The sequence below is a fragment of the Triturus cristatus genome, chromosome 1_2, assembly GCF_964204655.1.
Source record: "Triturus cristatus chromosome 1_2, aTriCri1.1, whole genome shotgun sequence".
NCBI lineage: Eukaryota > Metazoa > Chordata > Amphibia > Caudata > Salamandridae > Triturus > Triturus cristatus.
In genome coordinates this window covers 935,492,352-935,505,374 of record NC_140580.1, presented here as the reverse complement: position 1 = coordinate 935,505,374, position 13,023 = coordinate 935,492,352, and the positions used below count along the sequence as shown (strand labels likewise).

Here is a 13,023-nt window from a genome sequence, read left to right as displayed (position 1 = left end):
ATGATGGAGCCTGTACTGTGGGCCTAAATATACGACAACAAGGTCGTTTTACCTTTACCGTTGATACATAGAAATCGACCAAAAGTTTTCGATTAATTAATTGTTGGACTAGCCGGTGATATTTCCACAAGAACCTCTACATTTGCAGTGGTTACATACATCCGTATAACATTTAAAGGACGGCGGTGTCTTTTTGGAATTTATGGTGGCCGCTCCTTGGAGACAACCTATGCCCTGACGAAGTTCGTAGAGAACGAAACGCGTTGGCTGAGTCTGTTTCTTGAAAATTGAATGAAAATAAAAGAACAACAAATTGGATTTAGTGAAAAGACTTTTCCCTTGGTGCACCGTCTTTTTGTAAAAAAGTTTGTATATCTGGTTTTCCAGTAGAGCAAAAGTACGGCATGCTCTGGACGTGTTTCTGCACCCTTTTAAAAATTGTGTATTGATTTTGGATTTGGTGTGCTTAACTGTGGTCAGCCGTACGTTCCTTTTGGTTATAATCATAGGAGCTGGGTACACAGAGTGGGTGCAAGGAGTGTGACGCACTTGAGACTGTGTGAGCCACACGGGAAGGGCAATTTGAGTATCCGGGACACACAGCAAACTGTAAGGAGCAATGGACACGTGAACAGACAGTGTGATGACTTTAGGGGACGGTTTACTGTTTGGGGCAGCAGGTGGACCCCTGTAAATTGGGCGTTCTCCCGCCCTGTCAAGTTCACGGTTTCTCCACTCCAATTTCAGTAGGCGGAAGTGCTGGTTTCTCTGACCTGTCAACTGGTGCGTCACAGGCCTCCTGGCATAGTGGCAAATACTACCGCCATATTTAGCGTGAGGTGAATGTCACCGAACTTCTCTACCCGCGACCACCATGGTAGTCCCAGGGAGAGGAGATTATCCAGCCGCCACATGGGTCAGGGTTATTGATTTTGTTTGTCAATAATAAACGCCCCCTATTGGAGTTTATTCTTGAAAAACAAAAACGTTGCCGAGCGGGGGCCCCTCCTAACATGGAGGCTACCCGACAAAGAGTCACTGCTTTCAATGGTGCGGCTGAAGCGGCTGTTTCACTGAAAAGAAACCCTCTTGCTTGGTCGGTTCTCCAAATACGGCAGACGTTTCCTCCGCTAGCATGACGTATACTACGCAATACCATAAATGACCCCCGTAGACTCACGAGCATCCCATAGTTCACTTTTTGTTGGCACGTGAGCCCAATTACCCACACGTGATTTGACTCACGCTTGTACTGTGTGCAAAGTATACTGTTATTTATTTCATGCAGCTCTTTGGCGTGAACGCAGTGGCCAGCGTGTTAGCTTGTAAGAGTGCTATTGTCAGAATAAATGTTTTCATGCCGACTGCCGTTAATTTGTTTTCAAAAGCTGTGGTGGTGTGGACGGTTGTGAGTGAGCGTCCAGCGCTTTCAAGAGTGAATGAGTGTGACTGTGTCTTTTTTGTTTGCCAGTTAGTGCAGGTACGTCTCTGATTTGCGCTCACCTCCAGCGCAGGGCTTCCCAGAAACTCATCTGCTGGTAGTTTGTAAACCCCAGAGATTTTGTAGTTCTTCTGGAAAAGAGAGGAACAGTCGTAGAGGGCATCTGTGGAAGGAAAAGAGAGCTTTACCTAAAGCACAATACAGTTGGCGTCGCTATGCTTGCTCCCTCCTCTGGGGTCCATCCAACCCCTCTCTACACTTGCTTCACTCCTGCACTCCTTCTGTCCTCCCTGCACTTGTTAATGCCCCTACGCATTCTATTGGCCTCTCTGCGCACTCCAGCTAACCTAATTGCATTTCACCTGATAAGATGCACTCGAGGTCCTCTCCTCTGCAGGCCGCACCGGACCTCTCTATGCAGTTCACCGGCCACGAAACACACTGTTCGGCCTCCAAACGCCTTCAGGCCTCTTGGGTGTCTAACTGGGCTTCTGCTCATCCTCCACCCCCTCTGCTCCCACACACTCCATACTTCTAGCCTCTCTGTTTTCATCATGACCACTCTCTGCTGCACCTTTATCCCACACTCCACTCTGTCTGTACTCAGTCGGCCCTTCTACACTCTTATGTCCCCTCTGCATCCACCCTGCCTCCCTGTACCCCACCTTGTTCCTTTACTCTGACCAGACCCTAGTGAACCTCCACCTAGCTTCTCCGCACTCTCGTGGTCTGGACTCTCACTGTCCATTTCCCAAGCCTTGCTGTGCTCTCTTGCCGTTACCCCTCTGGAGCCTGGCATGTCCCCTCGTTACAGTTCCCTGGTGGGCTCTTCCCGACTCTACCTCTGCCCCCATTGGTGAACGTACATTAATCGCTGTGATGGTGCCCCCCCTCCTTTTCGAGTAACTCTACTGCTAAATCAAAGACCCTCCACCCTTTTATAGTTGTTAACAATTTAAAGGATAGTTTTGATGCACATGCCTTATTCTCAAGCCATTTCAGCCCCTTCTGTCTTTTTCGCCGTCTAAATCTTGTGTTTCCAAACTTCTGAACCCATCTCGATTAAATCCAATAGTCCTTCACCCACCACTCCCACAGAACGGCAAAGTGACCACATTGTCTCATAATTATTGGGTACAGTATCAAAACCTGGTGGTAAGGAAACACTTTGTACCTGACACCCCACAAGAAATGACCAAAATGAATGTGCAGTGGCGCTTCTCTCATAATAAATACTATATACAAAACAACAGTAGAGGCAGTATGTGAGCTAAACATTATAGAGGCTTTTTGTAGATATCATCCAAGACTTTTTTAGGTTCAGGTTCTAAATTTGTAGAACTTTTTTTTTGCTCGGTCTTTGGCAGTATTTTATATTTAACAGCGTGATTAGGGAGATGTCCTGTGTGGAAGTAATGTAGGGGTGACCTTAGGAATATCACTGAATGTAACTTCAAGATCTAACACTGGACAAACGCTGAGGTGCTGTGGGCCTCACAGTGTTGTCAACTTTGTGACTCTGCTCCCCAACGTATGTGGTACTACCCTTAGACTGATGCCAGCTGACTTGTTGGTCAACACTGTTATCTGGTTCCAGGTTGGAGGTGCAGCAACCTTAAATAGTATTTTTCCTACTCGTCCATCCCACCTCCTTAAGGTATACATTCACTATAATGCCTTATCATTATTATATTGCCTCCACTACACCTTGGTGCATTAAATAGTCAAAGGTAAATATTAACAAAAAAGTTAATGATAAGGGTTATTTAATTCAGAATGGGGTAAATGTAGCTTAATTAAATACAATTTAAAACAAGCCTTGGGAAATCCAAATTAGTGAGGCCTTGACAAGCTGGTGTGGTTATGTTTAGGTCTGGCCTACAGACATGATTTAGCTATCTGTCTGCAAAAGACCTCTTGTGGACCATACCAAACTCTTGCAGGCCACTTAGAGCCGGCCCATTGCTTACCATTGTTTCGCTTTATTGTCACTCTCGTTTACGTGCTTCTTAGTCCGTGGCTTGCTTTCCTCTTCGTGTGTTTGTCCCTCCCCTGGAGCAAAGCCTTTTTATCATCCTTTTGATGTCTGACTTTTATCCTTTCCACTTCTTATGTATGAGTTTTCTTGCCATTTATCACATTCTCCTTACCTACTCCAAGTTACCTGGCACTCCGGTGGCTTGCCCCTCACACACCCCCACCCAATCATCTTGTTCCCCCCACACCCCCTGGTTACTTAAATCTTTCTTTAAGTTTTCATTTTTTTGGAGGGCCCAACATCTCAATGAAAGGAATATGACTCTGCTTAGGAAAGATTGCTGCTGCACTGTTCCAAAAAGAAGGCTCGTCCATTGTTAGTCGTTCACAACAGGTCTGGTGTTCAACCATGGCCTTGACGAAAACGCAATCAGAACTGTTAGCGCCCTTATGGTGGAAAAGCAAAACACCCCAAATACCTACAGCGCTCTCACGCGTCTCACAAACTAGCAGTTACACTCTACCAGAAGCACTCATGCGCCTCACAAACTGATAGTTACACTCTGGTTCCAGCACTTTCACACCCATCAGAGTTGCAGTCACACACTGCCAGAAATACTCACTCGTCTCTCACAGACATTAATAGTAGCACTCTACTGACAGCTCTCTTACACCTTTCAAGTACTAGCAGTCTCACACTACCTGCTTCTCTGTCACAACCGTCTGAGTAGCAGTTTGACACTAATGACTGCATATTCGCACACCTCACAGACTTGCAGTTACACACTACTGACAGCACTTTCACACCTGTCACAGACTAACAATCACCCACAACCCAAAGCACTGTTTCACCCCTCTCAAAGTAGAAGCAATGGCAATAGATGGGTCTTTCTGATAACTGAACGCTCCTCCTCACTGATGGGGAGAGGTCGGAATTGTGTTTGTGTGCATCTTACTTTTACTGTGGATGGGCAAGTGACTGTAAGGATGAGTCCACGCCCTCTGCTTGTGAGTAAAAAAGTGGACCATATGGAATCTAGAGTCACTCCAAAATGCAGCAGCACCTTTACTGCTCAAAATCCCCAAATTCAGTCCGGTGTCACAAAGTATTTGGGATCTGCATTGGCTGCCAGTTCAGGGAAGGGTTCACTTTAAGTCCTTGTGCGTTGTTCCCAATGCCCCCTATGGTGCCGGCCCTGCTTACTTTACCAAATTAATCAGATGTTACGTCCCACGCGCAACCTTAGATCATCTACTGCTTGTCTGTTGGACATCCCTAGGGCAAAGACCGTAAAAAGGGGGGTAAAAGCTTTTTCCATCTGGCCTGTAAACTTTGGAACACCTTACCTCTTCAACTGAGGATCCAAACCAACAAACAGACTTTCAGAAAATCTTTAAAAACATGGTTATTCATAACTAAGCTTTAAGCCTGCGCTTGCCTCTCTGTTCGATAACAAAGGCAGCCCCAGCGCTAAGACTCCTTGGCATTCATGCGCTTTATAAAACTTTATTTCATTCATTCCTTCATTAATGGGTGCTGAGGTGCAAGGATGAGTAACTGAGTTCACATAAGAATGGAAATGTGACTGTATAGATACAAGCAAACTGGCAGCATAATGTAAACCTACTTACTGACTTTGTCACTGCTTGTATTTCTGTAACCATTAAACAAGATTAGTGTTGAATTCATATGCACTCTTGCTGTCAGCTGCTGTGCTGTTCTATGTTAATTTTAACTGATTGTAGTTTCATTTAATTACAGCCACTTTAACAAATGTTATTTAAGATTGCCGACAAAGAAAAATAATGCATTTGGTACGTAAGTGTTGTCAATTTCCAAATGGTAACCTACTAAATAATAGCATCTTATAACTTAAACATTTCTTAATTTAAACTAAATACAAGCCCATACTTGTATGTCTGTGTGTGCCTGTGAGATGGCAGGAGGGAAAATGATCTCCTCTGAAAAGTGACCTCTTCTGAAAAGTGATCCTGTGTCTGTGAGAGTCTCTATTATGGCAGAAGCACGGCTTCTTGCGTTGTTGGGATGCCACTTGGTAGTGGCTGTATTATTGTTATCTACCTATGAGTTGCCCCTTGGATTGTGATTCATCCTGTGTCTGTCAAATGCCCTATAGTGGTAGCGTGTTATACCATCTCTTTGTTGTGGTGTAGATAGAGGTGTAATAATGTCTCCTTTGCCTAGGGTATACCATGTGGGTTCAGGGTTAACATTTCTGTGATGACCTGTGGTGGTGGCATGTGAACCTTTGTTTCTGATGCTTTGTAAGCACAAGGTTATCCGGTGTCTCTTAGCTCATCTAAGAGTGTAGGTTAATAGTGTGTTTATGCTATGGGTTGCAGCATGAAGCGAGGGGGTTATGTATATTCATTAACCTCCTGCAGGGTTTTCAGAGTGGGCGTAACAGTGAATACAAGAAGAAGTACTTTGGGAGCTGGAGGGGGTTAGGTTAAAGGCGAGTACAGTGGTGAGAGTTGTGTTGGCATATGGGTCACGTGTTAATGCTAGCTGCGTGGTTAGAGGTGGTGGTGTTGGGGGCATGAGTGTCTCACTGTTGATGATGATAGTGATGAGGTGCAGGGCACCTTTGATTTGGCAGTGGTGGTGTAAGTAGTTGATATTGCATCCGTTAGGTGCTCTGGAGTGAGGTTGGATGTGAGAGTGTTGGTGATTATGATGGTCCAGTTGTAGTGAGGCTTTGGGACGCCAGTTATTTTTACACACCAAGCTCAGTGTGAGCTTCTATGAAATAACATGTGTTGGATGTCGTCCAGGCTCTGATAAGTCATGGTGTGATAGTGATGTCAAAAGTGGTGCCAAAGTGGGAGCAGTGGGTGTGATTGAAGGGAGAACAATGACTGATGCTCATTGTGGAGCTGGGGTCACAGTGGCTTCTTACCTATTAGGCTCTGGTTCACCACCAGTAATATGCTGTGAGGTGGACGTTTTGAGTGCCCTAATGGAGGTGAAGATGAGAATCACTGAACGGGTGAGGGTGACACAGGTAGTGTGCACTGGTCCAATACCAGCTAAGCTTTTCTTGGCCATCTTTGAGATTCTGTGCAGTGGGTGTTATCCTTTCTGGAATTCCATGGCGGTGCATAGGAGGTGGTAGGGTGCAGTGGGGCCTTATATTTTAATTTCACATCATGGACTGTGATAAATCGTTGAAAGGGTGGTATTCTGTGAGGCTGATGTCCTGATGGTGAGGAATGTTGTGATGGTGGATGTGAGGACGTTGGTGGTATAGGAAATTTAGGGTTGTGGCTTCAGTGCACTTGGTCACTGTTTTGAGATGTTGTAGTGTGGATGTCATTGTATATCTGATGCCATTGTAATGACAAAGTGGAATATGGGGAGGTGGTGAGGAGAGTGGGAATGATGGTGGGTAAGGTCATCAACCTCAGTGTATTCATACTGTGGAGCTCTCTGTTTTCATCTTGCTATGGCATGGATGTTTTCTGATCGGAGGCATTTCTAGGTGGGTATGGGAATGTTGGGGGTGTTACAGTGAGGTCTAATCATGTGCCACCAACTATGAAATACTGTGTAGTGGGTGTCATCTTGCCCCTGGGATTCCGTAATAGGGGTAGTAATGGGGAATGTGCCGCCGATGGGAAGTAATGATGAAGGATGTTGTGCAAATGGCAAGGTTGATGGTGGTGTTGCACTGCCTGGGCCTTACCTTTTGAGCTCCACATCACCTTCTCCAAGATGCTGGGATGAGTGGTATCATCATGTGATGCCAATAGGATATTGGTGGTAATGGTAGGGGCAAATTTGACTCTAACTCAGCATTGCTTCACTATCTGAGATGTTGTGCGGCAGTAGTTATCCTATATGAGGGGTACCCCTATTTGATCATGTTATGGAAGGTGGTGGTTGTTAGAGATGGTGCTGGTGCGGAGCAGAGGGGTTTTACCGCTCATCCTTCGTTACACCTTCTGTGAGATGCTTTGAGGTTTGTCTTGCTTTTTGTGTGAAATGCCTTAATACTGGTGATGGTAGGATGGTGCAGTGGAGTTCTTATCTTTTAAAATTTCTGACGATCTGTGAGTTTGTCAGTTACCATAACAGAGGTTGCGGTGTGATACGTTCTAGAGGTGGTGAGGATGCTGGTCAGTGCTTTAAATGGAAAATATTAAGTGCAGGTACTCACTAAAATGAGCGGTGGACTGGGGGTGGAGTTTGTGGCAGGGATAAGAATGGGGAAGGGGCGGGGATAATGGTGGGGAAAGGGGCAGGGCTAAGGGTCTAGAACAAGGTAGGGATAAGGGTGGGACAAGGGGCGGGCTAGGTTTTTAACTTTTCTAAGCTTTGTATACAAGAAATCTGCATGATTGTAAGAATCTTGGATGTATCTGTCTGAGTTATCACACTAATATCCATGTACATAGCACGTACTAATATATGTTTATGACTACCCAAAGTAACTCTATTTTGCAACCTTGGAATAATAAAAGATTGAGGAAAAAATGGTAGTGTTCTAAACATATGCCTTGTAGTTTGCATGCAGCTCCTTGATGCGGGCCATAGCTCGCTAAGCGGTATGACAAGGATTTTCACTTGTGACAAGGATCTCTGCAACAAAATCAGTAATCAACTTAGCTATCTACATTAAAAAAATGAATCTGCTATCTGTATGTTGCATGCTGTGCTTTACAGCGAGCGCATACACCCTCTATGCAATTTTATGGGGAATCGAACCTTTGACTAGAAAGCACAATGATCTAGTTATTAATTAAAGGGATATTGTAGCCGGGAACATGTTGGATACACAAGATGTCTGTATCAGGTGATATTTTGAAATGCATCCCATTGTGACCAGATACATTTGTGAGAACAGAGATACAGATACAAAGAGACCGAAGTGTGGTTGAAAGGGCCGAAATAGAAATTGAGGGGTAGGTGCATGGAGATATAGAGATCAGTTGAAAGTGAGAGAAAGAAAAGGGGAGATGTAGAAGAGCTGAGGTCAATTAAGGGTAGAGATGTGAGACAAAGATATGCGAGGCAGAGAAAGAGTGGTAGAAAGTAATAAAAGAGGTGACATAAAGGTGGTCGTAAAGAGGGATGGGTAGATATGGGCAGGAGTTTAATGTATGGTAAGGGAGAGCAAACTGAGGCCCAAAAAGACAGGTAGAAAGAGAGGAGGCAGCAAAAGGGGAAGTACAACGACAGAGGTAGAGAGAGGCGAGGTAAAAAGAAGAAAGTAAGACAAAGAGTAAGTTGGAGGGAGGAAGACATAAAAAGTAGAGTTATTGGTAAAGAATGATGATGGCAGATAGTGAGAGATGCTAGAGCAAGTGATTGGTGAGGAGAGAAAGAGAGGTACACGGAAAGGCAGAAATTGGTGAGACATGGATAGGAAGAGCGAGGTAGACAGAGAGAGGTTGCTATAGACGAAAAAGATAGCAAGAGATAACTTTCAGGCAGGACTGGGGGAGTTGGGGCCATTTGTAATTGCCCAAATCGCCCATTCTTTAAAATGTATCTGGCTGTTTTTCTGCCCTGGTAGGCTGGAGCGTGGGGAAGGTGGCTGAGCCATAGGGGGATGAGGCAGGAAACTTGAGCGTCCTAACTGCTGGGGATGGGATGAGAGCCACAAACATCACCCAACGTTATTAAGAACCTTATTAGAAATTCAGGGCTTGTCCCATTAAACCATTACCAATGTGTTTAGAAATGTCATTGCTGTCCTACTAAAAGCCTGCTTTGAAGAAGCAGCCAGTAACACAGCTCAGAATTTACAGTACTTATTGGATATATTATAAATGTCTTGGTGTGATCTGAAGGCTGAGGAAGGGTATGCTTGGCTTGGCTCACTGCTGAATTCTAGGGCATAAGTAGCAGTCAGAGTTAGAGGCGTTGTGAACAGCCCCAGGAAGGGGCCAGGGTTATGTTGGCTGTTCTTACTAGTAATGTGCTTCAGCAAGAGAGCTTGATGAGCTGCGACTGCTGCTGACATCTGTTATGACCTGCTACTGAAGTGTTCTAATAAAGGAAAAACTAAATTATGCTTCTGAGCTAGGACTATTAACTACTTTTAAACAGGGATGAAAGTGACTATGTTACAAATACACGCACAGTGTGCATCACAGGAAATTAAATCACACCACTAGCATACCCCCAGCAAGCGCAGACCATTAGGCACACGGTATCTTTCCCTTATCTCACACTCCTTCTTTTATGCACATGAACACACGGAATTCTCTCCTTCTCACTCAACCGTTATCTCTCTACTTCTCATCCTTCGTGTTGCCCCTTTAATCATTTCTAATCTCTTGAACACGCTTTCATTCACTTCTGTTTCTCTCACTGTTTCTCTCGTCCCTTCCTTTACCATAACTGTATAGCCTCTCCATCCAGCACTTTCGCTTTCTAATGTTCGCTCTTCGTGTCTTTTTGTACGTCTTACTGTTTCCATAGCCCAGTCTCTCTTTTCATCCCTGCTGTGGTCATCCTGGGGCCCTCTTTTCATCCCTCCTATCCCCATCTATTCCGCAGCTCCTCCCCTCTCCTGTTCAGCCTCACCGCCACCCTTTTCCCTGCCCTCGTTAAATCCCCTCTTCTTGTCCTCCCTCCTTGCCTCCTCCTCTGGCAGTCACGAGGTCCGTGGGCTCGCAGGAGGACCACAGCGGGGATCATGCGTGTGCAGAGAGCCTGGCGGGGCAGAGGCTGGGCAGGGCAATGCCTTCTTCTACAAGGGGGGGGGGGGGATATTCCCCCTCAACCTGGTCTCTAGCGAGGCTCCCACCCCACTCCTCATGTGTGTCGGGGGGAGGCTAGGTATTAAGGAGGCACGGGCCTTATACAGAGAGGAGAGGGGTGAACATGTCTCTTCCCAGCTGGGCTCCGATGATCCTTCTCACTCCCCGGCCCAATTCAGCCTCATACATTAATTGGGTCGGCCCAGCAGGGGACTGGCGAGTCTGCGGCCCTGTGTCCTAAGAGGTGGGGAGGTTACAAGATTCCCTCTGTCCCTGCTGCAAGCTTCTAGAGAGGGTGATTGGGCCCCAGGGAGCCACTGACCACGCCGGACAACACAGCTCAACAGGAACATTTTCAAAACTGGCACCACTGACCAAAAAGAGAACAGCTCACAGATGGGCCCCAGGCGCCGGCCCAAAGCCCACTTCCCGAATGTCCGGTTTATCAGTCTGACCCTGACTGTGAGTACCGGTACTCTCCTTGCCCGAGGGGAAGTTCTGGTACTGAAGGGGAGAACATGAAAAAGTGCCGGTACTCTGTGCCAGTGAGCACCGGCCCATTTAAAGCACTGATGCTGGTACTATGGCATGGTTGGATCTCACCTGCCATACTCGGTGTCTGCTTCTGTGAGAATCTGTGGGTTTTGTATTGCTCTGGAACGCTGTCATTGGTAGTGAGGGTGGAGGTGGTAGGGTGAATCTGGGTATCACATGTAGAGCAGCCTGCCATCATCTTTCAGGTGCTATGAATTAGGTGTCGCCCTGTCTCTGTGAAGTGGTGAGCACGTGACACAGTGCTGGGTGGGTCTTACCTGCCGAGCTCTGCGTCACGGTCTGCGCTGCTTGCAGCTCCATGATGTCAAGCTGCTGGTCGAGCTCCGAGTAGCGGCTTTCGGCCTCTCCGACCCGGGTTTCCAGAAGCTTGTGGGCCCCCTCGAGCTCCATCACCTGCACCAGCACGTTCACCCAGGCGCCCTCCTGCTTCTGGACCAGCTCCTCCAGCTGCCTGCTCAGGTTGGCCACCTGGACCCTCAGCTCCCGCATGCCCTCGCAACACGGGGGCTCCTTTCGGATGGAACTGCTGGTCGTCCTCCTTTTGGGCGTCTTCTGCGGCAGTGTGGGAGCAATGACAAAGCAAAGGAGCAGAACGCAGACCCAGGACTGCCAACTTAAAGAGCCCCCAAGCTTCATTGTCACCAGGAGTCGGAAAGACTTAAAGAAACTAGAATCCCAGCAGCTAAAATAGACCCTCTGAGGCCTGCGAAAGACCCTTGCAGGCTTGAGAAAGGCTTTATGGGGCTAAAGATGACCACTTAGAAGGTTAAATTTGACCCGCAAGGCAAGGGCTAGAGCTACAGAGGCGAGAGAGAGACTCTCCGCTTGGGATACTCTCCGCTTGGGATAGACACTTGCAGGCTTGGGATAGACTTTCTCAGACTAATGATGATAATCGCACAGGGGGCTTAAGCTAGGTCTTAACAGGCTTGGGAGGTTGATCGGCGGCTCGAAATAAAACCTTCTAAAACTTGGCTAGACACTCTTCGTCTGGAGTAGATCCCGTGGACTGGACCACCTCAAGAGTTTACGGGCAGGTGCTCCAGGGGCATCCGAGTGATGTGCCACAAATCCCCCGCACACCTCCTGTCTTGATTTTAATGACCCCTTGAGCCCCTCAGTCCTAGTGCAGACCCTTGGATCGCACTGTAACCCCGCTGTATGTTAATCGCTGCGTTTCAATGTCTCTAACGTATTCAGTCTCTCCCAGCCCTCGCTGGCTCAGATGCGCTTCTGGTTTCTCCTTGTTCAGGGCCGATCTCTGGCCTCTCGCAGTGATGGATCGGTCGCTTTTCTCACGCAGTACCGGGTTAGTCTATCTGCCTTTCGCAGTACTGGCCTCCGGCACCTCGCGCCACTTATATGACACGTCTCTGGCCTCTCGCACCACAGAGCAGGTCTCCTGCGTCTCGCAGTTCCAGGCCGGTCTCCTGCCACTCGCACCGCAGGTAAGTCCCGGCTTCTCGGACTAGCTGGCAGGTCTCTCTGGCGCCACAGGGCAGGTCTCCGGCCTCTCTCAGTTCTAGGCCGGCCTCCTGCTCTCGCGCCCCAGGGCCGGTCCGCTGCCGCGCGCAGTATAAGGCTGGTGTTCCACGGCGTCAGCGCCTTCCTCACATCTGTACGCTCCACTTTCGCGGCAGTTTAAATATCCGAGGTCTGTTTTCGTTCCCCCGGTGCCCCTCCCGCGGCGGGCCGTCCCCTGTCTTGGGTTGTCCCCACGTGCCAGGCTGAATCCAGCCAGAGCTGAGGTGGGGGCCGTCCGAGGCTGCCCGCTCAGCAACAGCGACCAAGCACTTCCCCGAATCCCCGGGTAGCCGTGGGCATTTTCCCATATTGTGGCATCACTCGAGACCTGATCACCTGGACGGACACTATTTAAGTAGTGGCTCACGCGGAGCTGCGGGCTGTATTTGAGCGAGATTTGGGTACATTCTTTTACAGCCCTGTCCACATGTTGTTTCACCTTACAAACAATAAACATACGTCTTCAGGGTGGTGTTTTATTGTGTTTACTTTGTCACTTTGAGATGTCAGACTGATCACTCATTGCACAGTGTGGGGAATGTTTTTAGGTCTCGCCTGACCCAGCGCATGCGCTGGTCTCGCGAGACTTATTGAGAGGGCTTCAAAAAGTGCTACCAGGCCAGCCTAGCGCTACAGTGCATGTGCGCGGGCGCGCGCTGCGCTTTACCGCAATTACTTTCACTTTAGCGGCCGCACGGCCGCTTTGATGTTTGATCGTGACCGCAATCACTTTTAATTTGCATAGCCAATAGGTCTCGCTTTTGGGACCTTATAAGTATTTAGTTATGCAACTG

At 47.6% G+C, this 13,023-nt stretch overlaps 2 protein-coding genes across 3 annotated transcripts in view; one reads left to right on the top strand and one right to left on the bottom strand.

Moving 5' to 3' along the window:
• The window catches only part of ANGPTL7 (angiopoietin like 7), a 30,935-nt gene extending 18,414 nt beyond the window's left edge, over positions 1 to 12,521 (bottom strand). The window contains exons 1-2 of the mRNA XM_085609872.1: positions 10,963 to 12,521; positions 1,504 to 1,604 (exon numbers count right to left, since the gene is read on the bottom strand). Coding sequence (XP_085465998.1) covers positions 1,504 to 1,604; positions 10,963 to 11,341 — 480 coding nt within the window. The 5' untranslated portion in view covers positions 11,342 to 12,521. The remainder of the gene's footprint in view (positions 1 to 1,503; positions 1,605 to 10,962) is intronic.
• The window catches only part of MTOR (mechanistic target of rapamycin kinase), a 1,008,697-nt gene that overhangs the window by 438,273 nt on the left and 557,401 nt on the right, over positions 1 to 13,023 (top strand). The gene's annotated exons all lie outside the window — the stretch shown is intronic.